The sequence below is a fragment of the Scardinius erythrophthalmus genome, assembly GCF_964197995.2.
Source record: "Scardinius erythrophthalmus genome assembly, chromosome: 10".
Taxonomy (NCBI): Eukaryota; Metazoa; Chordata; class Actinopteri; order Cypriniformes; family Leuciscidae; genus Scardinius; species Scardinius erythrophthalmus.
In genome coordinates this window covers 39,185,119-39,211,748 of record NC_138230.1, presented here as the reverse complement: position 1 = coordinate 39,211,748, position 26,630 = coordinate 39,185,119, and the positions used below count along the sequence as shown (strand labels likewise).

General features: G+C 37.3%; 1 protein-coding gene across 5 annotated transcripts in view; it reads right to left on the bottom strand.

Moving 5' to 3' along the window:
- Positions 1-26,630, bottom strand: part of phf14 (PHD finger protein 14) — an 86,147-nt gene that overhangs the window by 17,091 nt on the left and 42,426 nt on the right. For 2 of the 5 annotated variants that reach the window (XM_081375753.1, XM_081375752.1), the window contains exons 15-17: positions 18,466-18,522; positions 18,159-18,280; positions 1,310-1,427 (exon numbers count right to left, since the gene is read on the bottom strand). In XM_081375753.1, coding sequence (XP_081231879.1) covers positions 1,310-1,427; positions 18,159-18,280; positions 18,466-18,522 — 297 coding nt within the window. Of the gene's footprint in view, positions 1-114; positions 457-1,309; positions 1,428-14,442; positions 16,726-18,158; positions 18,281-18,465; positions 18,523-26,630 lie in introns of those variants that run through there. The other 3 variants (XM_081375754.1, XM_081375756.1, XM_081375755.1) reach the window with 3 other exon arrangements.

The following is a 26,630-nucleotide window of genomic DNA, read 5'->3' as shown; positions in this document are numbered from 1 at the left end:
TGCCATGTCCACTAAGACCACCTCCATTTTTCACATTTTACTTTCTCTTCAGCAAACATCAATTAACTCCCATTTTCCATGCCGCGAGAGTCTGGCTAGCAGAACTGTCCATTTAAAGATAAATCGAAAAGCAGATGCATTTATTAACCTAATTGGGTTTCCAAGAAGACACATAATGCCGTTGATTGCACTGTAATTCAATGAGAAATATAAATTAAATGTTTGGGAGAACGTGAAAGCACTCAGTAATTTCCAAAAAATAATACAAAACAATCACTGTAGGCTAAGTCAACGGCGCGGATCGACTGCGGCTTTTTAGGAAAGGGATCAGGAGCAGCCGCTGACGTGTGCAGGGAAGGAAGGAAGGTATATAGGATTTAAAACAGCGGCTGACTTTCACCACTGGTGCTATCGGGACACTTCTGCATCTTCAAACCACATCTGCTTAGCCTTTATCTGTAATTAACAAAGCCAGGAAGCCGATAAGCCCGGTTAGAGTATTTAAAGAATCTGTGGTAAAGATTTGTATTTATTTATGTAATAAATCATGTCAGGAAATGTTTCAGAGAGAACTGGGGTGATACTTGAGCGATGACCATTGTGGAATAAATGAATAAATAAACCATAGGACGGACTTCTCTTCCCAACTTTCAAAGCCAGTCTGTTTTTGTACAAAAATGTGTTATGGGTCTAAAGAAATTAATAATTCCACAAAATAATACTGCGGTAAATCATTAAAAAAAATTAATAACTAAAATTATATTAGAAATAGAATTATTAGATTTAAATTATATAAAGGTAACACTATTTTACAGTGTTCTAGTTACAAATTTAACATGTGCTCACTATAGTAATAACAGTAAATTATGCACAATCACAAGAAACTAACCCTAAACCAAACCTGGAAGCACTTTATTTGACACTATATGCACTTATAGTGTACTTACCTACGAAGGTACAGGTTAATGTAAGGTAATAACATGGGTTAAGGTTAGGTTCAAGGTTAGTATGTAGTTATTACCCAGTTATTGTAATAATAACTACTGTATAACAAGTACATATTACGTACATGGGGAACAGAACTGTAAAATAAAGAGCTACCCTTTATTTTACAGTCCTGTTTCCAGTGTACATGTGCTGTCTAGGTATGCAGCTGACTAGATTTCAGATGGCAATTGATGCAAAAATTGGGGAAACAAACTATTACTCAATTTTTTAGCACCAGCCATTGCTTCAATGCAGCTGGAATTCTGGGAGAATGTACGAATACGACTGAAGTGAGTATAGGGAGAATTCTGTTGACTCTCACCTTTGATGAGGAGGTGTCACATTCCTGACAGATCCATCCGTAGCCGGTTTGTTTGGGTGACTTCTTCAGGGGAGGGTCGAGACAGCCGAAGTGGTAACAGAGCTGACACTCATCACACCTATGAGGAAAACAGCCAGCACATTAGCAGCGAGAATACATTAAAATGCAGCTGCGGTACCACACACACACACACAGTCTGCTTATACCCTGCCAAGAGGGCAGTATGGCCCTAACCAGGCAGGTATGATAGATGGTGACAGAGCCATTTGCTGTCAGGTAACAGATGCTTAATAGATTCAAAACACATTGGCACACAACCTCTCACACGGCCTTGTACAGCCATCATAAAACACGCTGCTCGATTGGTCCTGCTGAAATGAGTTTCAGCTCATCGTGTCGATAAATCTCTATGGGATTTTTATTCCAGAGTCAAGGTGTCAAGAAAGACACTGAGATTCTGTCCTTAGTTATAGGTCTGCTCAACCACCAGCTATCCGATTTTACATAAACCGTAAAAGACCTCCATCTTGGGTCGATTATTCTGCTATTCTGTAGCAGCTGCAAGTGCTGAATATCGTTACTGAAAACAAAATGCAACATCATCAGAAGCATTCAGGGACATTTCACATTAGTGTCAACATATATATTTATATAATATACAGCAATTAATCAATCAAATTAACTGCAAATAATCATATATAATCAGTATTTTTAGGCATCTTAAAAGGTTGACTTGTAAGATTCACAATAGGGTCAGTGAGATTTTTTTTTTTATTCAAGAAATTAATACTTTTATTTAGTAAGGACACATTCAATTGAACAAAAATTTCTATTTAAAATTTATGATGTTGTTTTGAAGTTTTCATTCATCAACACATTTTTCCATAAAAATGATTAAGCAGCACAACTGTTTTCAACATTGATAATAATAAGAAATGTTTCTTGAGCAGCAAATCAGCATATTAGAATGATTTCTGAAGGATCATGCGACACTGAAGACTGGAGTAATAATGCTGAAAATTCAGCTTTGCATTACAGGAATAAATTATACTTTAAAATATAGAAACAAAATAGAAAAAAAGCTATTTTAAATCGTAATAATATTTTACAACATTACTACTCCTACTGTACCTGAATGCAGTCTTGGTGAGCATAAGAAACTACTTTCAAAAACATAAATATAATACAAATAATTAACATTTGCTAACACTAATACTTAAAATAATAATTCACAATGTTAATATCTACAATGTGAAATGATAAAAAAAAAAAATACTTAAAAGCATTGTTCACTGCTGGTTCATGGTATTTAATCTATGTAAGTAACTAATATTAACAAATTGAACCTTACTGTACAGTGTTACAGAAATCCTTGTGAGATTTAAATTTGACTCAGTGGGCATACATAAATTGATTTTTTTTATTACTTTTTATAATTAATTGCATTAAATTAACAATGACAGCTGTAAAAAAAACATTAAATATATCTATATTCATAAGACCATTGTAAGAAAAAGTGCATGAAGTTCAGTTCTCATTTAACATTCATAAGGTGCATCTGCTGAAGCCCCACATGCCCTTCACCCTGCAGTCCATGCTCTCCTCTCCTTCCTGTCCATAATTAACTAATTATGTTGTAATCAATATAGTAGATTCTGATTTGGCAATGTAAATCAGATAAAGCCGATAAGAGCCGGGGAGGTCAATAGGCCCAATCCCCATCCTCGTCTCCATTACGGGATGAGGGGCACGGCGGTCTTATCAGCGAGCCCGCAGGATGAGGCGATAGAAAAAGACAGGGACAGACGCCATATTTTGTCTGCTAGGTGAACGAGTGGGAACACTGTGAGACTTTAGCAGAGGCAGGGTTGTTCTTGGTGTCACCGAACCCGATGCTGTGTGATGTGAAGCCCTTTTCAAACTCAGGCCCATCACAGACTTCAAATGCTAATTAAAGGCCTGGACGGTGATGCGGCTCAGTGCTAATGAGCAGAGAGTCTCACGCCGAAGACACATGTACACCTTCTGTCAACACCCAACGGCTCGAACACAGCATATAATGGCTAACCTGATCACATTAATGTAGATTTCTGGTCATTAGTAGTGTGTATCACTGAAAGAGTGCAAAAAGGTCAAACCTACAACTGATTTCTGCTTTATTAGCCACATTTATTAAAGAAATATGATGACAGAAACCCCAAAAACCAGCACACATTGATGTTCAACGTGTTTGCACACCATTAAGAGTTTGATTGAAGATCAAAAAGCTTACAATGACGCCTGCTGCTCATATCCACGGAGTCAAACAGCACATTTCACACTGCTTCTCATCAAGCAACCAAATAAACTTCTCGAGTCCTAAGGGAGCACTTCAAGGTGCCTTTGCAAAAGGGAATGAGCTGACTCTCACCTGTGGTTACCATGCCAACCCACTATTTCCCCTGACAGAGTAACAGGGCAGTCAAAGACAAACGCATTTAGGGTATTTATATAGACCACGTTCACACAGCAGCAGAATACAGTTGTGAAGTCCTTAATTCCTTAATACGGTTACGTTAACGCACAGTTCAGCAATTTACGAGAGTGACAACTGCTTTCTATAATCAAATTCACACACGTAAATTTTCAGGACTCACAACCGTATTTTCTGAAAACCCGCACTGTGTGATCGGAACCGGACTGGACCACTTGTTGTCCGTCACATCATACAGTGCAAGAGATCCGCTCTGCGCTGCACAAATGAGTGTCTACTGTGTGTCGGTTAATGAAGATTTGTAGAATGAACTTGCAGTTTGACTGGACTCTCGCCATTTCAAAAATGATAAGACTTCCAGTTTTAGAGATATTACTTTGGTCACTGTCGTTATTGTTATACCGGTAAGTACGGGGGCCGCTAAAGAGACAAGGCGGTGCAAAAAAATATAAAGTGAAAAAAAAAAAAATTTGGTTAGTTAATGCTTTTGCATTCCTCTAAGAGACTTTTTTTGCGTTCAATCGCAAAACTTTTGAGTTTGCAAAGAAAGCAATATTTACATTTATTTCTGCTTCCATCCCATTTTTTTTTTTTCACCACCATGTCCCTTTATGGGCACCGTATAAGAGAATGCCGGCCTTGACTCCCGTTGCACATTCATACACACAGTATTTGAGACTAGATTAATATTTATATATTTATTTAATTTAAAAAATAAAGTACATTCCCATAGTTCAGTACTGTTTTCATTCAGTATACAATTTAAAATCTATCAGTTGATTGATCAGTGGTTATCGTCCAGCGCGGTCCAACCTAGTTATTGTTATCTGTAAAATCCACTATCGGTCGACCTCTAATACAGACAGTGATCCAGATGCTACTGTATGTTGCTGTGTGAATGGGACGATTTTGAGACTCACACCTGTAAGTACATGCGGTTGTCATTCCCGAGAACTGACAGTGTGAACATAGCATTAGATTAAATGGAAAAACTTACTATGTCATCTTTAAATGGGACATTTATTGGAAAACAGGATTTTTCTCGCTCTTTAAAAGAGTTTGATAAACTATACGTGACAAAAACGGCAAATGCAGGTCATTCAGAACTCATGATTCTAACAAATCTTTGGCCATAAAAAGTGTGGGGTCAGTAAGACTTTTATTCGGCAAAGATGCTACATAGTAATGTACAAGGATAGTACATTTAGAATGTTACAAAATATTTCAGCTTTTAAAAAATGCTGTTCTTTTAAACTTGATATTTATGAAAGAATCCTGAAAAATGTATCATGGTTTCCACAAAATATATTAAGCAGCACAACTGTTTTCAATAATAATAATAAATGTTTTTTGAACATCAAATCAGCATATTGGAATGATTTCTGATCATGTGACACTAAAGACTGGGGTAACGCTGCCTAAAATTCAGCTGTCCTTCACAAAAATAAATTACATTTTAAAATATATTCAAAAAAGTATTATTTTGGTCAAATAAATGCAGCCTTGGTGAGCATAAGACCTTTTTTTTTCAGCTATTTGATGTTGATATAGTTTACCAAATTTATGGAACTCGCACTTAAACAAGATTTTAAATGACAAGCATGAGCGTTATTAACATATATATAACAGCCCAATTTTACATATTAATATTCAGCTACTTTACATTATAACTTGGCCTATGATGAAAGTGACAATATCAAAAACACCGTATTTAATTTAAATGGTCAGTATATGAGGATAAAATGTGGCCTCTTAAACTGCCAGCTATATGGAAATAGTTGTGTTTGATTAAAGTAAATCATATTGACAGTAGAATTCTTGGGTTACATGAGAAAAATATAAAATGTGTTACGTTTCCTCAACAAACACACACCTCATCTCTTTATTCAACATCAGCCAATTCAGAAGCTCATTTAACCGGTGCATACTGTTTGTGCTTCAGCATGCACGGTTTCTTCCTGTTTCTAATCCATATATTTATTGTGACAGAGCAATGAGAAAACGGCTTGCCCTCGGCGACAGACTGTCAACTCGAAGCTGCCTCCATTACATGATCCTCCTCTGAAGAGAGAGAGAGAGAGAGTGGGGAAAGGGAGAAAAAAACTCCGGCTACAGAAAGATTCGCCGAATTTTGCTCTCATCCCATTATACCTTGCAATGACCTCTTTAGTGGAACAGTTAACAGGAGCGAATGCCCTTCTGTTTTATTATTTTGTACATAAAAGAGCTGTTAAATGAGCCAAACAGCTAACATGAACTGATCTTGCATGAAACTGTATGAAACATTTGGGTTTTGAGAACTATGTGTAGTGTAATCAGCTATAGTAGCTAATATATAATAATCTACTCTAATCTAAATTTTAAAATAATCTAATTAAAGTATTTTTTCCCATTAAATGAATGTTCTAGGTTCAAAATATGCATGTGGCATAATGTTGATTAGCACATTAAGTAATTTTGACTCAACCTTAAATAATAAATAAATAAAGCAAAAATGATGCGAGGCATTTGCAATGAAGTAAATGGGGTCCATTTTTTGGATGATTTTCAAGCAGAAATGTGAAGCTTAAAATTTTATAAAAGCATTTTAATGATTCGCTAAAACGTGTATTATTGCTGTAATACGCTGTTACATTGTCGTCACAACAAAATTATCACAAAAAAAGGGTATATAAATTCTCACTAAAATCATTTTCTCATGAAAATTGTTGGCATTGTGTGGCTAGAGTATTGAAACAGTGAGTTTTGCGACATTACAGAGTTTACGCTTTTACGTTGTCATGGCAAGTTGTAAAACTTTATATAACACCGAAAATGATAGTGATTTATTTTTCATCACTAAAATCATGTAAACACACATACTGTTTACATCTTGTGGGAATACTAGTATTTTAATGTTTACAGGCCCCATTCAATGTAAAGGCCTGTTCACGCCAAGGACGATAACTATAATGATAACAAAAAAGCTATACTTCTAAAAATCTTTCAGATTTTAAAAGAATATCATAGTTCACACATCAATATAGTTGGAATCACTTTAAATTTTTTCCAGCTTATGAAAGAAAAAAACATTGACAGCCAATCAGAATCCACCCTGCTTTGAAGAGCTCGAGCATTTAAAGCGATATTAAAAGCGAGCATTTAAAGCGAAAAACTATATTGTCTGCTGGTGTGGATGCTAATATAGTTATCATTATTGTAATATTTACAGTTTTCATTATTGATGTGAACTCACCTTAACCCAGATTTTTGCTTTTTTCAAGAAAAGAGGAGGGGACAGTGGAAAATTATTTTGATGCTAATCAACCTTATGCCACAAATGCTGCCAATTAAGCTTAACTTGTATTGAAATCAGAATAATCCTTAAAGAAACTCATTAAAGCAACACAAGTAACAATTATCTTGAAAGTCCAATTTACTGCAATACTATCGAGGTGAAAAAACAAATGTGACAGACAACGAAATCAAAGAGCAAGACGACAACTACAATTACGAACGTAAACTCAAGTGCACATTCTCTTGTCTGAGCAGATGTGAGGATGGGTTACGAGTACAAACTCGCACAGCGGCAAGCTCAAACACAACCACATACACACACACACACACGGAGGGGCTGAGCAGGCATATCTACACAGGAAAGGGGAATTTAAATCACCTCCAGGCTTCCTCATGAAAAGAAGAAAAATGACCAGGAGTGTGTGTGTGCTGCGCTAATGAGCACACGGCTATTGTTGCACACAGTTGCCGATTGATTTCGTATGAATCCCTCGCTCCGGCAAATAAAGAAAGAGTGAGAGACTCCTCTCGCTTCCAGCGGGGGGAAAGTTTAGGACCTACGGCAGCCACGGGAGGCTTGCGTTTTATTAGTAGAGCATGCCCCGATTCGCCATCTACTTCTTTAATTACTTTGCCTTAATGAACCTTTTGTAACATTTGTTGTGTATCACAGTTTAACATCTTTGAATTAAAACACTGCTCAGTGATGCAGACCCAAGCAGACAGAAGGGCCAATGATTATGCTTAATTGGAAATCAAATTGACAATGGCCAATCAGCAGGTGGTTCAACAGGAAGTAACCTTTCAAAATGAATATATATAAATATACTTTTAACTTCTCTTTCAAGATGAGGTGAATGAAGAAATAAAATGTTGCATCTTCCTTCTGACTACCGAGAACAAATCTATCTCACTTACATACTACATAATGTATCACAGTTTACACAAAAATATTCAGCAGCAAGTGTTATCAACAAATAAGAAGAAAATCGGCACATTCGAAAAATGTCTGAAGGATCATGTGACACTGAAGACTGAAGTAATGATGCTGAAACTTCAGCTTTGCATCACAGGCATAAATTACATTTTAAAAATATATTAAAATAGAAAACAATTATTTTAAATTAATACTATTTCAAAATATTACTGTTTTTACTGTATTTTTGATCAAATAAATGTAGCCTTGAGCAGAAGAGACTGAGACTTTGTGTTTTTATATATTGTACAGTTTAAGGTCATATGCACATAAACCACACTTCAATTGTGTTTTTGTGTATTGATGAAGTTAACATAAAAGGCTAAAAGTTTTTGAAATTTTCCGTGTCTGTGTGAGGTAATCAGAGCTGCTAACACACAAGCTCTTGAAGCTCCGCCCTCTGTGCCGGGAGCAGCAGCTCATTTGCATTTAAAGGGACACACAAAAATGACGCGTTTTTGCACACCCTCAAAAAGTGACAATTTTAACATGCTATAAAAAAATATCTCGAGCTAAAACTTCACTTACACACTCAAGGGACATCAGAGACTTATTTTACTTTGTGAAAAGGGCATTATAGGACCCCTTTAAACTCTTCACGAAAGACATGCAGTCTGCTAATAACAGCTCGCCGTTCCACATGCACCATGTGAGAAGTTGGTTACACTTTATTTTAAGGTGTCCCTGTTACAGTATAGTTAAGTACTGAGTAATATTAATTAACTTCATGTACTCACTACAGGGTTAGGTAGGGATTAGTTGCATGTAATTATGCGTAATTTACTGTTATTACTATGGTAAGTACATGTAACATATGTAACACGGACACTGTAAAATAAAGTGTTACCGAGAAGTTTCTGAAGAGTTTCTGCGGCGCGAGATGACGCATCATCCCCGTTCCTCCGCGGTTCCCGCAACACGCAGGCGCCAGCTTCTATCTGCTCCGCTCACTGCCCTTCTGGACCCCGTCACAAAGTCCTTGATGTTATCAAAGCAATTTGGGTCCGCTTTAATCATTGGGAAAATTGAGCTGCTCGTTTCTCCCCTCCCCACCGACTCTCTCCTCCGATCTCGGACGGAATCCAATCACTCATAAGAGAGTCTATTGATTGATGTAATCTTATTGGGATGTGAGGTGAGGGGAAAAACACGATTGATTGCTTTTGTCTGTGACACATGTTGCTCTCGGCTAGCGATGCGTATCCTCTTTCATCTACTGTTTAATCTCTAAGAGGAGTTCTTAGAGACCCCCTGGCACGCTCAGCCCCCCTCCCCCAGTCGTCTCGCTGGTTTCTCGGAGCAGGGTGAAAGCCCGGTGGCTCTGTTGCTTGATCTTCTTCTCATCCTTCCACTTAGAACTCTATTTCAGCCCAACGCTCCTTTTAAAGGCTGATCCGGTCAGCCGGGTTCAGGGCAGAGGCCTTCGTCTACACAGCCCAGTGATTAGAGAGATAACGCATGACAACTCCGATATTTAATACCATAATGTACAATTCGAAATCTCTCCGGATAAGAGTGAAAAGGATATATTTAAGTTAAATTGGCTCCTAACTGCAGGTTTTTTTCTTTTTTTTTTTTTCGGATTGTTATTACTGCAATCATCTTGCATTTTAAAGAGACACGGGCAATCACCAACATCAGAGCAATTCTTGGAACACTTAGGCTCGATTGAAAATTTCGAGAATAGATAGCAAAGGGGCACAACAGAAAAATCACTATGGAGATTACTATCAGTTCTCATTAAATTATAGTGTTGCCTTATTTGAGAGAATCAGAAAAAAATGATCGGACCTGAAGTACAGATGTTCAGCAAAAGAAAAATTGACACTACTGTGTAGAATTTGAGAGGTATGCCAGCAAAGGAAGAAGGTTTTACTGTCCACCATTTGAGGGAATTTAAAATGTTACGTTAACGATACTACCATTTAAAAGTTTGGGGTAAATTGATACTCTTATTCAGCAAGGACGTATTAAATGATCAAAAGTGACAGTAAAGGCATGTACAGTATAATGTTACAAAAGATTTCCGTCTCAAATAAATACTGTTCTTTTGAACTTTCTATTCATCAAAAAATGTATTACGGTTTTTAGAAAAATAATAAGCAGCACAACTGTTTTCAACATTGATAATACAAGGAAATGTTCCTTGAGCAGCAAATCAGCATATTAGAATGATTTCTGCAGAATCATGTGACACTGAAGTCAGCTTTGCCATCACAGCAATACATTACATTTTAAAATATATTAAAATACAAAACAAGTTTTTTAAAAATATTAAACTACAAAATACAAGTTATTTTAAATTGTAAAACATTTTACAGAATAAGAGACTTCTAAAACATTAAATAACCTTACCAACCCGATCTTTTAAGTGGTAGTGCATATTGTAAAAAGTAACGTAGAATAGTAAAGTTTTCACTTTCACTTTACAGTATGTGCACTTACCTAAGAAAGTACTGGTTAATATAAGGTAACTACATGGGTTAAGGTTAGGTTTAGGGGTAGGTTCAGGGTTAGTACCTAGTTATTACCCAGTTATTGTAATTACTAAAAGAAGTACTTATTATGTACCTGGGAAGCAGGACTGTAAAATAAAGTGCTAACATAGTTTGTTGCCATGTTGTTTTTATTTTATTTTACTAAGTAAAAAAAGCCAACCTCTGAGTCTCGGACATTGTGATCCTTATGGCTCGGCCATTCCATCATTATCTATCTATGGGGTCTTTTTTGTCAATTTTATCATACCTCTAGGAAAAAAATGAAAAATAATAAATATTGCACACCCTCCGTACGTAACAAGCTGCATGATTTCATGAATCATTCATGTCCAGAAATGAAGTTAGATGCCCATCTTAGTTATTCTGTTCAAAAGTATGAAGAATAGTTATAATAATACTTGCCTTTGCAAATGCCACTAATTCCATACACCACGAGGATCTAACAAAATGTCATTCGAGGACATCCAGAACTAGTAGAAAAAGCAAAGTACAAAACAGGGCAACAAACAAGAAACGTTGCACTACCCGATAAGCTACTGCTAAAATGCCCCTTTAATACCAAAATAAAGACAGGATTACTTCCTAAATGTTTGAACATTGTAATTAAAGCTTTTATGTTAAGGGATTAATCTGCATGGTAATTTTGACTGGCCCTTTTGTGGATTAACTTCCTGCGAGTGTGAGCAATTTCCGCAGTGACCCCACAAAAACGCTTGGGTGGCAGAAACGCAAATCTCTTAAACAATACCGATGTGTTTAATAGCAACTACGGATGCTTGCGCACCAAAACTCAACACGTAAACCTCAAGACGCTTGAACAGTTACATTACCTCTTCTCTGTGCAGACCAAAAGATTCCATATTATAATTTTGATAGAGCGATAAATTGGCTAATTCTTGGATTTACCAGGATCTGAAGTGTTACAGAGACTGCAAGTCTTTGTTCTTTGGTCTGCTACTCTCAACCTTATGGATGGTACAAACACAGCAAATTTATCACTCGGGTCCAGCGCAATTACTTGGGGAGCCACCATGTGACAGGGATCAATATGGCACAAGACGCTCGCCCATTGACTGCCGCCCATGACAAAGTGCCCCTATGGCTTTTTGTGAATCCCTTCTATTGAGGGAGCAGATTATCAGCCTTTGTGAGCCTCCTCCTTTTTGATTTACTGTTGAGGTGGGAATGGTATTATTAAGAGGCCTTTGTTTTACAAGGAGTAGAGGCAATGAATGGGCTTACGGCTGAAGCCGCTGCGACCGAGCGATGCACTGACAAACTAACTCCTCTTTATTATCTCATTACTACACAGCTCACTCATTCATTTAGTCTCGTACTCAAAGCCAGGCCGGCTGCCGGGGACACTAACTTTGAGCTACCTGCGGGACGCAGTGCGCTTCTCTGAGTGGACAGCAGGGGGCCATGATGTGTCAACTTTTGCACAGTAAAGCATCAGACAGCTGACTGAGGGACAGTTTGGTGGTTTGAATGATGCAGTTTAAGGTTAAAAAGAAAAATTACGGGTTTCGGTGCAAATTAAGCTCATGTGGCATAATGTTGATTACCACACTAATTAATTGGTTTCCTTTTTCTTTAAAATAACCAAAATCCAGTTTGCAGTGAGGCACTTAGATTGGAAGTGAGTGGAGCCAATTTGAAAACATTAAAATACTCACTGTTTCAATAGTGCCTACTTTATTTTTTAACATGGTTTGTGATATCAGCCACTTACAGTTATATTAGATGTAAATAAACTGTAGCTTGATATTGCAAACCGGTCTTTGCAATCATCTTTTAATTAATTATTGCAATAATAAACCCATTGGTTTGTAGCGCAAATAGTTTTACCATTTAATGCACTTTGGTATTCTACTTATTTACCTATAGCAGCTAATAAATTGGAAGCTTCAAACATTCACAGATAATAGCCTGCACAGTGCAAAATAAGCTGGATGGCCACAAGACGTCAACAATATGCATGTTAATATGATATTAGAGTGTAAAAAAAGCTTTACTTTTTTCTTTCAGTGTACAGTTATTTCCAATTTTACTTAGTTGCCATGATGTAATGCCAAAAACACAGACTGAAAAATTCAACAGTACAATGTGGAATACACATTTTACTTTTGTAAAATTATAAGCTTCACATTTCTGCTTTTAAATCCTCCAAAAACTGGACCCATTCACTTCCATTATAAGCACCTCACCTAAACCTCGATTTAAAAAAATAAATAAAAAATTTAAGAAATCGGGGGCCAAATCATTTTGTTGTGTGGTAATCAACAAAAATATGCCAAAATGTTGTTCGCTGAGCTTGTATTAAATCAATATTATTCCTTTAAACCATTCAAAACGGTGTTCATTCTGTATCTGGAAGGGAATTTTGGCTGTTTTGGCCACAGCGTCCTACTGCACCTTGGCTCTGGACCGTTTCCAGACAGTCTTATTTGGCAGGAATGCAGTTCACCAGCTTCTACCATGCTTTTGCTAATTAGCTAGCCACCTCTGGGCTACGCAAGTCATCTAGCGAATGCACAAAGAGGGGGAGGCGCTCAATCCCGAAGACCAGCGGCACACATATACGCTGCAGTGAACTGGGAGGGATAAAAGACACTGTAGAAGCCATAGTGTAATAGATTTTAGCTGCTTGGCCACTCTTCCCACACTCTGCAGTCCTACCGCTTGGGTTTTCTGTTTTAATAGTGGTGGGGAGTGCAAAGGGGGAAAAAAAAAAAGGGGTGAAGTCAGCAAAAACAAAATGCCGCCATTAAATCATCTCCCTGGATCCTGTGTCAGGTCTGTAATAGGAAAGGCGCTCATCATCAGAAAGGTTACCGCTCTTCCAGAACATCCTCCTCCCCCTTCTTTCTGCACCCCGGGTTCAAACCGGAACCACTCGTCCCACCGGATTCCTCGTACCAGACCACTGGACTGAGTATGAGGGATTGGGGTGCTCAGGTTTTGGTCATGCCAAACTGATTCTATCTCTCCGGTCCACAATAAGAGGCTCAGAGCTTTGATGGGCCCGGGCCACAGAGATGTAGCTTGTTCCCGCCACCGCCACTGTTGTATAAGCACAAATGCGATTCACTTACTAGCAGACACACTGGGCTTTTTGTTATGCCGTTAACTAGATTTCCCCATGAAAGCCTCGCTTCTCTCTCCCTTCCTCTGACTCTTTGTAGAGCTGGGCTTTGGCACGGGGAAGAGAGAAGGCTGGTGGAAATGAGGGAGAGAGACAGGAAGAGTGCGTAAGTGTGAGCTGATGAGATGTGCTAAACGGGAAAACAGGGATGGAGTGAAGGAAAAACATTCTGAGAAAACCGCAGGAGAGAGAGTATTATACTAACTGAGATGCATTACTGCCACCGCATGTCTGCTGTGACAAAATGCCACAAATTGGCTTCAAAATTAGTGGTCGAGTGAAAAGAGTTTTTGAAGGCTGATACAATATGTCAGATGGCTGGTATAAAGCAGATCTATGCATCACACAATTTAAAATAAATAGCATGTACAACATTGTAAAACGTTGTTGTTGTTGTTTTTTCTGCACTACATCTTTGCTCTAACTTGTTTCCTAATCTAGCTTTCTTATAAACATGCCATGACATGGCATATATCAATTGGGATATAAGAGAAACAAGAGAAACTGTGGGAATGGACTTAATTTTATTCAACAAGAATTGATTGGATTGTTGTTGGAGGGGAAGGATTATTGCCAAGCCCTCATGCCAGTGAATATGTAATTAAAAAAGAGATGTTGCAAAGGGAAGGGGAAAATTAATGATTTCACGGTGACTTTAAACATTATTTTCCTTTCAAATTGGTGGGTACTGGGCCAGAGTTGATGCCAATGGTGGCTGGCAGAACCTGCGCAATCCATTAGCTGGACTTACTGAGACTCATTGATCATGATATGAAAAAGTCAAAAGTTTATTAAGGCTTGCATGACGCAATGCCACTGTCCTAAGACCACACTCACGAGAAATGGCGCATGGCAACAAAAACACTGCATTTACACACAGGACGCAAACACTCAAGAATGCAATAGTGTAATCTCATTTCAAGACACATTGACACATTACCCATGGAGAATACATAAGGAATAAATTACTGTGAGATATATACATTACATAATACAAAAACGTCAAGCCCAAAATTTCAAGTACTAATAAACATTTCAATTTCAAAACATTTAAAACAAAAATTGCAGCACGGCTTATGCCAAAAAAAAAAAGAGAGCTCACTACTTTGCTAAACTGACAACACATGACTTAACAGGCGACCTGTAATCTAAAAGGCTCCATCTTGCAGCATTATCTGAGCAAAGCAGATGCAGTATGTGCCTCGACAAACACTTGCACACACAGTACGCTGTGAGCTAGGTAAGACAGCTGTAGAGGAGAGAGATAAAGCTCTGGCTGAAAATACAGTGGGGTCAGAGGTTAAAGGGCAGCTGAAGTCATCCAGAGACGGAAAGATATGTAAATCCCACACAAGGAAGTGTCGTGTCTGGTCCAGTGCGAGTAAGCAGTTTGAGAGGGCGTGAGGGACAAGGATTTTCCCAATGGCACGAGGGAAGATGCCACAGTAAACTGTCAGAGTGGGAACTTTGGGACTCGGATTTCAGCTGCCAGGCCTGCCGTGGAATTAGGTAGCTAGACTTTCATTAGTGCAATGGAATAGTACCGATAGTACACTGGAATACGAGGAAAGGGAGGGTCTGGGATAGAAGCGTTCTTTCTGCATGTTAGGATTTCTTTTTGCCATTGCAAAACATAAACAGGATGACTGTCAGCCAAGCAGATGCAAGCCAAAATACCAACACAGACTACATTCACAACTAATTACTGTAACTTTAGAATTTTAGCATTCTACGACTCATTATTATTGGGTGAATATCCCATCAAGAGTATTTGCAGGTCATATTTCACCCCAAATTCAAAAGAAAACTGGCAAATTTAAGCAAAACAATGAAACTATTTTTTTTATACTGTGACTATTTTTCATAAGAATTTGGCACATTTTTCCTTTCAACTGTCATCAATGTAAGGATTTAAATTTTAAAGAATACATAATAAAATTAAAAATTAAAAACAATGACCTGTAATAAAGTAAAAACTATTGCATCGTATACTACAGTAATGAATTATCAAAAGAGAATTACAAAAATATTAAATAATAATAAAAATGTAAGTAAAAAGAATAAAAAATGTCCAGAAGCACTACGATGATGAAAAGCAGACTGGAAAAGGTGCTGAATTTTAATAAAATGGTCCTAAACCTTCTTCACATCAAATAATTCCATCTTTTGTGGTGAAATACATTCGGATATGTTTTTGTAACTTTAACCCTATCTCTGATTTGATATTAAGGAAAACTAGGCTACACGTTTAAGTACGGATATTACCATATTGAGTAATATTATGCTACCACACCTAGTAAAAAATTCCAATACTTTTTTTAAAAACAACTCTACTGATTCTATTGTCTAATCACTTTGAACCATACAATTCATACAGCACAGGCAAAATAGCACAGAGTAATGAAACAAAAGCATTAAGAGCATTCACAATAAAAAGCAAGACAGAAGACACAATTAGCTTTCAGAAGCACATTTGACTCGTCAACACAGCTGACTGGGTCTTGTGATCAGCGGTAAGCTCGGATAGAGCGAGGTGTGCGTTGCTGTAGAGCCAATGTGAAAGCAAGCGAGAAAAAGAAAGTCCAGGAGGCCTGAAGAAGGCCAGACGACAGCAAACTGCTTGCAAAGATGGTGAAAAGGCCCAAAATCTGGCTTTATCCACTGAGCAAAAGGCCCAAAACCAGTGTCACTGTTCATGTATTCCACAAAGAACGGCCCTATGGGTGAGTATGTGCCTCCAAACTGGCTAACTGAGTATTCTGTCCATATAAAGTCCATATAAAGTCCTTTTATAGTGCAAACTCAACCATTTTTATGTTAGTCCACATACGATAGTCTTTTCGTTCTTTCAGAAAATTTTCGCCAGACCGTCGTTTAACCATGATAACGTCCATGGCACTGTCCATTTTGGGCAGAAGGGACGGTCATCCGCGACTCCTCCCCGACCCCAACGCCGCTCTTCAAACGAGTTAATTTGCCTCTCTCTCTCCCTGTCTCTCTCTCATCTGTCCTTTTCTAGGGGAGGAGGTGGTGCCCGGCTCTCACAACCTGTTCAATGCAAAGATAGAAAGAGTCAGGGCAACACACCTCACACCACAGCCGAGGACTAGCAGCAGCTAATTCGAACTAGCCGCTTTGCACGACAACACAAAATAGTAGTGGGCCAAAATCTTATTTCACGATATGAGAAATTTTATTTCACGATCGGATCACGATATGCATCTTGTCATATTATTTTAGTTATTAAAATTAAGAACAAAGAAGCAAATTTCAAACAAAAGGACAAATACAATAGAAAAAAAAAAATTATTCAGGTACAGCTGGTTTATTTAACATGTTGTAATAAAACACTACTATAGAAATTTATAGAATAAAAAAAAACAACTGCATATTCTTCACTGTATGAATAAAATCTAAATTGATTAATATTAAAGCTACTAAAGTTATTAAGTGAAGAGCAGCGAGTGATTTTCTCTTTGTCTTTAGTTGTTTGATTAACGATATTGGGCTGCTGTCACTTTAAGACTGAATGTACGGTTAGAATATATCCTGACGCACGGTTTTCACCCAACTGTTTTCGTTTAGATGAGATATAACTGACTGTTTTTATGCGAGTACACCACACAATGGGGATTTTGACTTAAATGTGTGTATTTCTGCATTCATGTGCAATAAGCCACGTAATAGAGCTGAATACAGGATGTCATGGCGGCTTTCCGTGCATGCTTTTTAATTTCTAATTCAATAGAAATAACTTCAAGTGTCAATAACTTTAAGTAGTACTGTGCTATTCGGATACATTTACATACTGCAATATAAAAGATATAACAAAATAGCAAAAACAATTGACGCTTTATATCGTAGCCATGATATATATCATTATCCCGGCCAGCTCTAGTACAAAACATTGCATATCCCCTAATCTGCATTGTAGAAGCATTTGAAGCACTTCTAACCTGACAGGCCACTGTCCAATTACCCAAAAACAGCTTTATGTCAAATCGTGATGGGACGGAAGTGGCGACTGTTTGTCACTTCTATTATGTGAGCTTCAATTAAAAGTTTCTTAGTCATGCTTGCATATATTTTAGCAAAAGCATAACAATGTTACGGCATTGAAAAGCATGACGAGGAGGTGTTAAAAGAAGAAAAAAAAAGTATAATTGATCTGGATCTGACTGTTACGTTAAAATAATCCTGTTTGAAGGAACCGCAACCTCATACCAGGGGCCAAGTGGTGACAGTAAATCAGACAGCTCATTACTGCCAAACCAAGTGAGCAAATACATGTGGCAGCCAAATAGAGAGGACCCCGTGGAGCCGGCGCTACCTCCCACTCACACATGCATGGCAGAGTCCTTATAATGAAGCCTGAACTTTAATCACGAGGCGAATATAACCCCCACCTCTTCCCCGCCAGATCAAACATGCTCTCGCGCGCGCAGATGCTTCAGAGACGCGCAGCGCACAAGCTTACCCACCTCACTAGGTTTTCATTGTCGCCCGGGCTCTTGCAGGTGGTGCACTCGGTCCGTGTGTCATCGGCTTTGGGCTTTTTCTGCAGAGTCGAATGCCTCTGTCTGCGCTCCCGCGGTGATGGTTCCTATGGAAACGCAAGCTATTAGAGGCAACCGCCGTGTGTGTTTGAATGAAGCTGGTGAGTGGAGAGGGCTGAGATTGCTGTGTAAACATACACAAGCTGTCTTCATAACGCTCTTTAAATATTAGAGGTAGATGGGGGAGATAGACAGTCTTAAAGGAGTGCGGGGTGAGGAAGGGAAAGCTCACCTCGATCTTATCCTCCTCGTAAATGGACGTTCTCTTCCTCTTCTGGCCTCTGGTTCTCTGGTCAAAGGGAAAATGATTTTTGGTCATAAAACGGCACACTGAACTTTTTCGAAAGAACAACGTAACAGTTCAAGTGTTAGATTACTGTATTTAAAATGATTGAAGACTATTAAAATGAAGGAATTAAATTATTAAGTTTTGCATTAAGAATTCTCTCTGAATGGGGTATTTAAAATAATCAATTAAAAGAAATTTCACTTAAAATATCACCGAGAATCAAGCCACACACAGGAGGAATACTAATGAAAAATTATGAAAGTCCAGAAGTATAAAAGGAAAAAAAAAAAATCATGCCATGCCACTTGTTATTTTACCTGATTACACAACGTCAACTCAGACTGTTCACGTTCAGAAAAGACTTCAACTTCAAGCTCAAAAATAGTTTCTTACTACATTGACTGTATACTGTATGGGCTATGTTAGAGTAGTGGAAAAAAAGCTTATACAATGTAGAATTTATAAGACAATTCAGATTTTAAATAAGCAGGTCAGAAACATTGCAAGTAAGTTTTGATGTAATAGTCAAGTTATTTTCTAAAAGAATAACAATGTTACTGGAGTGACTGTGCAGTGCGTCAAAAATAAAAAGAAGAAGTCCATCCGTTAAAAGTGTAATTATGCGACACACTTAGCATACAGCATAGACGGCTTCGCAAATTATAATGAGAACCATTTAGTTTTTTGTAGCCACAATGTGTTGCCTAATAGAGGGGTGCAGGTATGACGTAAATTTGTAGGCCAAAAACAGGAAACAAGTTAGCATTTTAGCACTTTCGTTTCCATCGTCCTGAAGTCAATTGGTTTTTGGTTAAATGGCTGAAATAAGGTCTGTGGTCAACACAGCTCAAGATACTTTGACCTTTTATTCTATGACATAAAATACATCAGTATTACCCCACTAAAAGGGACTACAGAGGATGTCGGGGACATTAAACGTGATCACGCCGAACATGTAAGCCCAGTCCACTTTTACAGCCTTGTGCTTATAATTGTGCTCTTATAAACTATTCTAACTCAAACTTTCTGGGAAAATGTTTTTTAGATACAAATTGAAAGTGATGTTGGAAGTGGTGACGTTGAAGTCGTGGGACCGTTTATAGCCTACCCTTTAGCTTTTTACTTTTGGAGACTGCATTTAGTCTTCAAAATTAATAAAAGTTGTGTTCATCTGTGTAAATTATCTTGATGGAAAAAACGTGTAAGATTCATAAACTTCTGTTGATGCCAGAGCTTGTTTTTTGCGATAATCCAAAAGCTATGGAAAAAAAAACATTGTTTTTTGTCGAGGGAACCAGTGTGATGCTAACTGTCGGTTGGCCTACAAATCATACCTGCACCACTCCATAAATAATTAAAATGCAAACAAATGAATAAATGAGACTGCGCAGTTAATCGAAATAAAACTGAAATAGCAATACATCTTATCAAACTGTGATGAAAGAAGTATATATTATATTAAAGACTCCCTGTGGTGAAAATCAAGATTTTAATGTTGTTTATATGTCTGTGTGGTGCTTTTAATATGTTTTAAGATAAACTATGTGCAAATTCATCAGTCAACACCATTGCTGAATATTTCCTACTTAAAAACTGCATTGTACCAAAGACAGTCTCAAAAACGCAGTTTGAAACTGCTCCTAACTCCTACAGATGGTGGACAACCAGAATGAGACTTTTACCGCCGCCGTTCCCGCGGCGGCAAAATTGGGATGTGTATTTGCTGCCTTTTACCGCTGAGTGGCGCTGTAATCACAGACTTTGAAAAGTGTCAGTTTATTCTCTTTATGACGTTATCTGCCGCGGCAGTAAACTGAGCTGAGGTCACAGATAAATTCAAGATAAATATTGTGGTTAAACGAATTCAAATTCATTAAATTTAAACAAAGTAGACACACGTTAACATTGTGTGCCCAGTTTTTCTATAATTTAGAAAGGCTATGTAGGTTACTTGTCATTTACTTCGTGTTATTTTAATGTGTTTGTAGATTTATTAACTGAAACATAACAGTGAAATAAATTAAAATAAGTTATCGTAAAATGTAAACATTTTCAGGACTTGCAGTTACTAACCGATGTTAGTCGGTTTAAGCATTCTTTGTTATATTCAGAACTAAATAGCCTTACATGTTACAAACTTTTAAAACAGAGAAAATAGTATACGTTTTCTTATTCAGACGGTAGCTCTGTGGTCAAAGCATTAACAAGAGCCTCTCGGAGCTTCAAACGATCTGAGATCGAATCTCAGTGTAGTCGACAGTGTTTATGTTTTTCCGTTCTTGATGCTTAAATATGTATCTGTTTATTAAAGTCAATCATCTTGTTTAATTATCAATTGTACATTACAACATAAATTTGCTACATTCCCGCTGCAAAGACGACACATCTGATGAAGGAAGACTGTCAGTCGATCGCACCAGAAAATGAAGATGATGAAGCTCGTCTTTAATCTGCTAAATTATTTTTTGTGTGTGTGTGAATCATTCACGAGATTGAGATGACTGACAGTGATACCCGGCCATAGCAACGGAAGACAGATTCAAAACAGATCGAACAAATCAGAAAAATACTTTCAATACAGTATTGCTTTCAATTTAAAAAAATAAACAATGAAAATGTAAAAGAAAAAGAAAATTAATTAAGTTTGAAAACCCATCGCACATTTTAAGATATGAATAAAGTGTCAGGACAGTTTATTTATTTAAACAGGGTTGCATCGATAGAGTTTATTCCCTTTGTGATGCAAAATAAGACACAGACACAGAATCTTAGGCCTATTCTTGCAACATTTTAAATTTCTATTGTCAAAGAAATTGCAGCTAAATTAAAAAATTAAAACGGTACAAAACGAAAAAAGTTCAAAGCAACATAAATTAAGAACAGGCGTTTTTCTTTGCCTCTCTCGCGCTGGATATTTTTTTAGTAAGTTTGGTCTCCCTCACTGCGCGCGGCGGGTCTTTCTCGAAATTAAGCATTTCAAACACCATACAGCTGATAATACTGTATATGTCGCTGTGTGTCATCCACACAAATCACGAAAGAAAAAACTGTAACAAATAGCTTTTGTTCCTTCAAAGATACAACATGCCTTGCTGAATTCACCTTACAATAAAACGAGGTGGGTCGAGAATTAAAGAGCAATGTATCTGCTTAATTGAAATTGTTTGTGGAAAACCTTTAAATACAATCAATAAAACTACAATATATAATTTAATAAGATATAGGGCCTAATGTACATAGGCTATGGACTTTTGGAGATTTTGAGATTAATCCTTAAAAGAATGTTGCCTTTGCCTCAGGCTGGCTCCGACACTCTCCATATGAAAGAAGGAACATTAACACCTCTGTCCTGCACCCCCACGATAAAGCAACTATTGCCTTCTCCAAACCCCCCACAGGCTAGCTGAGTTTGCAAAACAAAACAAAGAGTTTGCCACTCGTCGTGGTGTGCCAAAACACTTAATTATAAACTTCAATATTTCATTCAAAACAATCTCAAAACGCTTTGTGACATTTTGAAAAGCCGTGACGCATTACTGCCACTGGAACCATGAACGCAACAGAATACTGGTTCTGATTTTATTGTTTGTCGTTTAAACGTCATATAGGCCTATATATATATATATATATATATATATATATATATATATATATATATATATATATATATATATGAATTATTATAGGCTACAGAAGTAAAGTCATTGTATAATATTTGTTCCTTAGTGTAAAATGGAAATGCATGGCGATTTTATTTTGTAAATAGGCTATAAGCAAAAAACTATGTTTTAAAAGACAAATCTCTCTGCATCAACAACAGACTATAACATGCATTAATAGGCTAATATAAAAATAACAGTAGTCTAAGTTAGTTTGGGATTCGAACCCGTGTCATCTAAATGATCGTAACGTAAGTTCAACCACGCGGCCACGATTCACTCGTTGCTACATGGCCTAACGTTCCAGTGTGTGTTCGCTCACACGAGCGAGAAGCGCTCTTCATTCAAATGAAAGCGTTTGTCGAACACTAATTCAACATGCCAGAATAAAACCTGGCTTTACAACAATGCATAGCGCCACTCGTCGTGGTGTGCCAAAAAATTACAATAATTTAGTTTAATTTATTTCAGTGTTAATGTTTGAGTTTAAAAAATCCTCTACAAATTAAATTAACACAAAGTCGGCTATAAGAGTCCTTTAGGCTACGTAAAAAAGCAAAGGGCTTACAGTCTTAATATTTAGGCTACTTTGCTTAAATTCGATACATTTATTTTCAGTAGGGCCTAATAAATTTGTAGGGATGTAATTTCAGTATGCTAATTCCAATTAAATTAAAGTTCCAAGAGGTCTGGTCTCTATATTTCCTTCCCAGCTGACACTAATATGCAAGTGCACAGCAAAAATCACAACTTGTGCTTGCTGCGAACGCAAGTTATTTGAGGTGTCTCAACTGTACACAGTCTACCCAACAGTGTGAATTCGTTACAAGGTTTCATTTAATTAAATTAATGTGCAGCAATTTGTACAAATACAGTCTATAGGCCTACTATACTGTTGTAGACATTAAATAATCTCATTTAGTATCATATTTGTTAAAATATTATAATGTTGTTTTTTTTCCATCTATGTTGAATATGAAAAGTGAACAGCACGACTAAGATATAGGATGCATTATATCGAGAGATGGATATGGAGCGGGTCAGACATGATTTTGACCCCTTCATTAAGTTTTGTTTAGTAGAAAACCTTCTTTTTAAGTGAATTTCGTTTTCTATAAATTGTATCTTATTTTTAATCAATTTTTCATCACCCAATTATCTGGATTCAATAAGAAAGAGAAGCAAATATAACAGACACTAATCATGGAGGCGCCCGCGCGGTCACTTGCATTGCACGTCAGCTGGAGCGCATCTCATCCTCCTAATTTAACGAAACTCAGCGTATGCCTCACACAGACATGATAAATACATCAAATACACAAAGCTTGAAATGTCTTCAAACAAAATAATTCAAAACGAAAAGAAAAAAGGCTACTCTGATTATGTCTTTATGTAAATTTCTCTCTAGGTGCGTTCACTACAAATATGGCGATCGTCAACTTCATCTTTGCAGTCGACACTGTCAGAAAACACTAGGTTATTGATAAAAATCAATGCACGCATCACCGGATTTACACATAGGCCTACACATCTTGCTTGTTGCACGAAATATTATGTTGAAATAACATTATTATTAATAATACATCTTTTAGAATATTTGATTAAATGCTGATTGTTGCGCTTGTTCAATTTAATAAAATTAAAACTTTAATTGTGATAATTAAAATAATTTAAAATTAAATATTTAGTGGCCAAGTTTTGCTAATTTATTATAATAATAAATAAATCTAACGAAACCTAAAATCTAAATCTAATAAATTAAAAAAAAAAATTCTAACGCCAATTCAACATGCCAGAATAAAACCTGATTTTTGAAAAATGCGTAAAGCCACTCGGCCTGGTGTGCCAAAACACTACAATTTAAACTTCAATGTTTAACTCAAAACAATCTCAAAACGCGTTGTGACATTTTTTTAAAGCAGTAGCCTTGCCTATTTACATTAAGGGCATTGAAACCAGGATCTTAACTAAAACCTGTTCCGCGTAATCTCTCAAAAATTATGCCACACTACTTCATGTATTTTTTTTTTATTATTATTTTTTTTAAGGACTGCTTTTGAAATCACTATAAATTACTGTGCAATTTTGTCGCTCACGGGAGCTCTTCGTTTATCTAATTCCTCAATAGAATAGTAAAAATATTCAGCGTCATTGCTCCTAATATCGTCTCTATTTTTAACTTTTGATTCTATTTTTTCAGCTGTAAAATTGATTCTATCTTTGGTTCTATTCTGTTGTAGCCTAATAGGCCTATATGAAAAAGCTTAGGGTTTTATATTTAACCCACTTACATTTTAAAATACGGCAATTGCTGCTGTTTTGCACAATGTCCCTTTGCGCCACCTGGCGGTCATTTCGGGAACGACTTTGAAATGCGGCTGGTTTATTTTCGCCGCGGTAATTTCGCCGCGGCGGCTGGCGCGGCGGTAATAGGCATTCTGGTTGTCCACCATCTGTACCATCACAAATATGTAACCAATCCAGTCAAGGCTAGTGGTGGGGCTTTTTCATTCTTTCTAGGGATGCTAATTTTAGAAGGCGACTGTCTGACTCTGAGATGGTGAACGGGAACATGGTTTGTAACATTTGCAACACATTATTAGCTGTTTGATAATGTAGTCAAGCCAAGGGCTAATCATATCAATTACCGATATGTGATGGACTTTAATTCAAAATCTGAAAGGATTTTATTTAGCCAAGAAAGCGCGCAAAGACAGTTCCCTTTACAATCATTAAAAAGCTGTCATCATCTCAGTTTGCGATCTGACAAAGTTCCATTATAATCAAGTCATCTTCATTTATATAGCACTTTTAACAATGTAGATTGTTCCAAAGCGGCTTTATAGTGATAATAGGAAATTAAAGTTGTCTACACTACACAACAAATCTCTTATAATCTCTGCGTTCAAGAGATTAACAAACGTGTGATTGGCTACATTGCTCACCATTACAAAAACACGTTGAAAATAGAAACATTTGACATTTCACTGGACCGTTTACCCAATAGGTTTCGTCACTATGATATTATTACAGTATCAACTGAGGGTGCTCTTGCTTTCGTTTGTGGGTTCTTAAAACCCTCAAGCACCCCAGTAGAACAGGGCATGCCTGTCTAATTTGCTCTTCCTCTTCTTCTGAATTAGTTTCTGGTTCAAAAATACATGGCTGAATTAAACCAATATTTCCACTTGCATCGTGCAGCACAACAGTCGTTTTTCTTCGTTGTTTTGTTAATTCTACGATTTCGGACACGCTACTAATTTCATGTACTGTTTTTTGTTTACTATATACCAGGGAGGAGGCATATTTGGATGCAGGTAGCAAAACAGAAACATAAGCTGAAATAAGCTTTCCTTAACTTTGCACTCATTACCCCCCCCCCCCCCCAAAAAAAAAAGGAAAAGAAAAAAAAAAAAAGAGTAAAAAGTAAAATGAGATTTGAAAAGCCGCTCAGTTGGATTGTAATGTGTTGTTCAAGCCATGTGGCAGTAAGCTGAACAGAACAAAGTTTAACGCTCTCCATGAGTAAACAGCTCACGCAGAGCAGCTGGTGACTCGCGGCTCACTGTAGCTTCTACAGATGTCAAACAGTGGTGCTTCTCTCTAATCCAAATCTCTCATTCAGTCCGACTCCCCCTTGTGTGACAGAGAGATTCAATCCCTTTGTTTAGAGCCCAGACCACAGCCCTAACCGATGCCCCTCTCTATCCAGATATAAGGCCATTCCGCAATTGGGTCAACCCTTGCTGTTTAAATTGGATTTTTGTGTGTGCCATGAACCAAGATGGAGTATCCAAAGTCATTCTCCACAGTGCGCTCTTCTGTTCGCCTAGAGACACTTTTTGCACTCAGGTTTTTCTTGTCTACCATCGTTGGATCAACTCTTCATCTCCATCAGAGGCTGATAAACATGAGAAAAACAACAGCAGCACTGCAAGAATCAAATCAAACATCTCCACCTTAATGCAAACGGGCGTACGAGTGTGCCAAGCTGGGGCTTTTTAAAAAGGGAAGAAAAAACGACAACATATTTAAACAGATTGTGAAAACAATTCCATCTGTCGCCTTTGGCTTGCCACCACACAGCAGATGGAACACTTATCATTATAAATGCTAACTGCTTCCACACTGCCAATTGGCACTTAAATGCCTCTGCCATTTCTCCCTCGATGGTGGCACCAAACAAAGGCACTCATTTATTTCATTATTCCTTCATTACGGCAGACTCGATTAAGGTAATCTATAAAAGGCTAGATCAGTGGTCCTCTGCGCCGAGAGCCTCTACGTAACGCTAAAGTATTGTAGACATGGTGATGGGCAGACATAAACAAATATCTACACTTTGAAGAGTCAAGATGACTCTGTGAAAAAAGGAATTACTTTCTAATTAAACACCTCACAATGATGCATCTTTAAAAAAAAAACATAGAATCAATTTCCACAAGATTG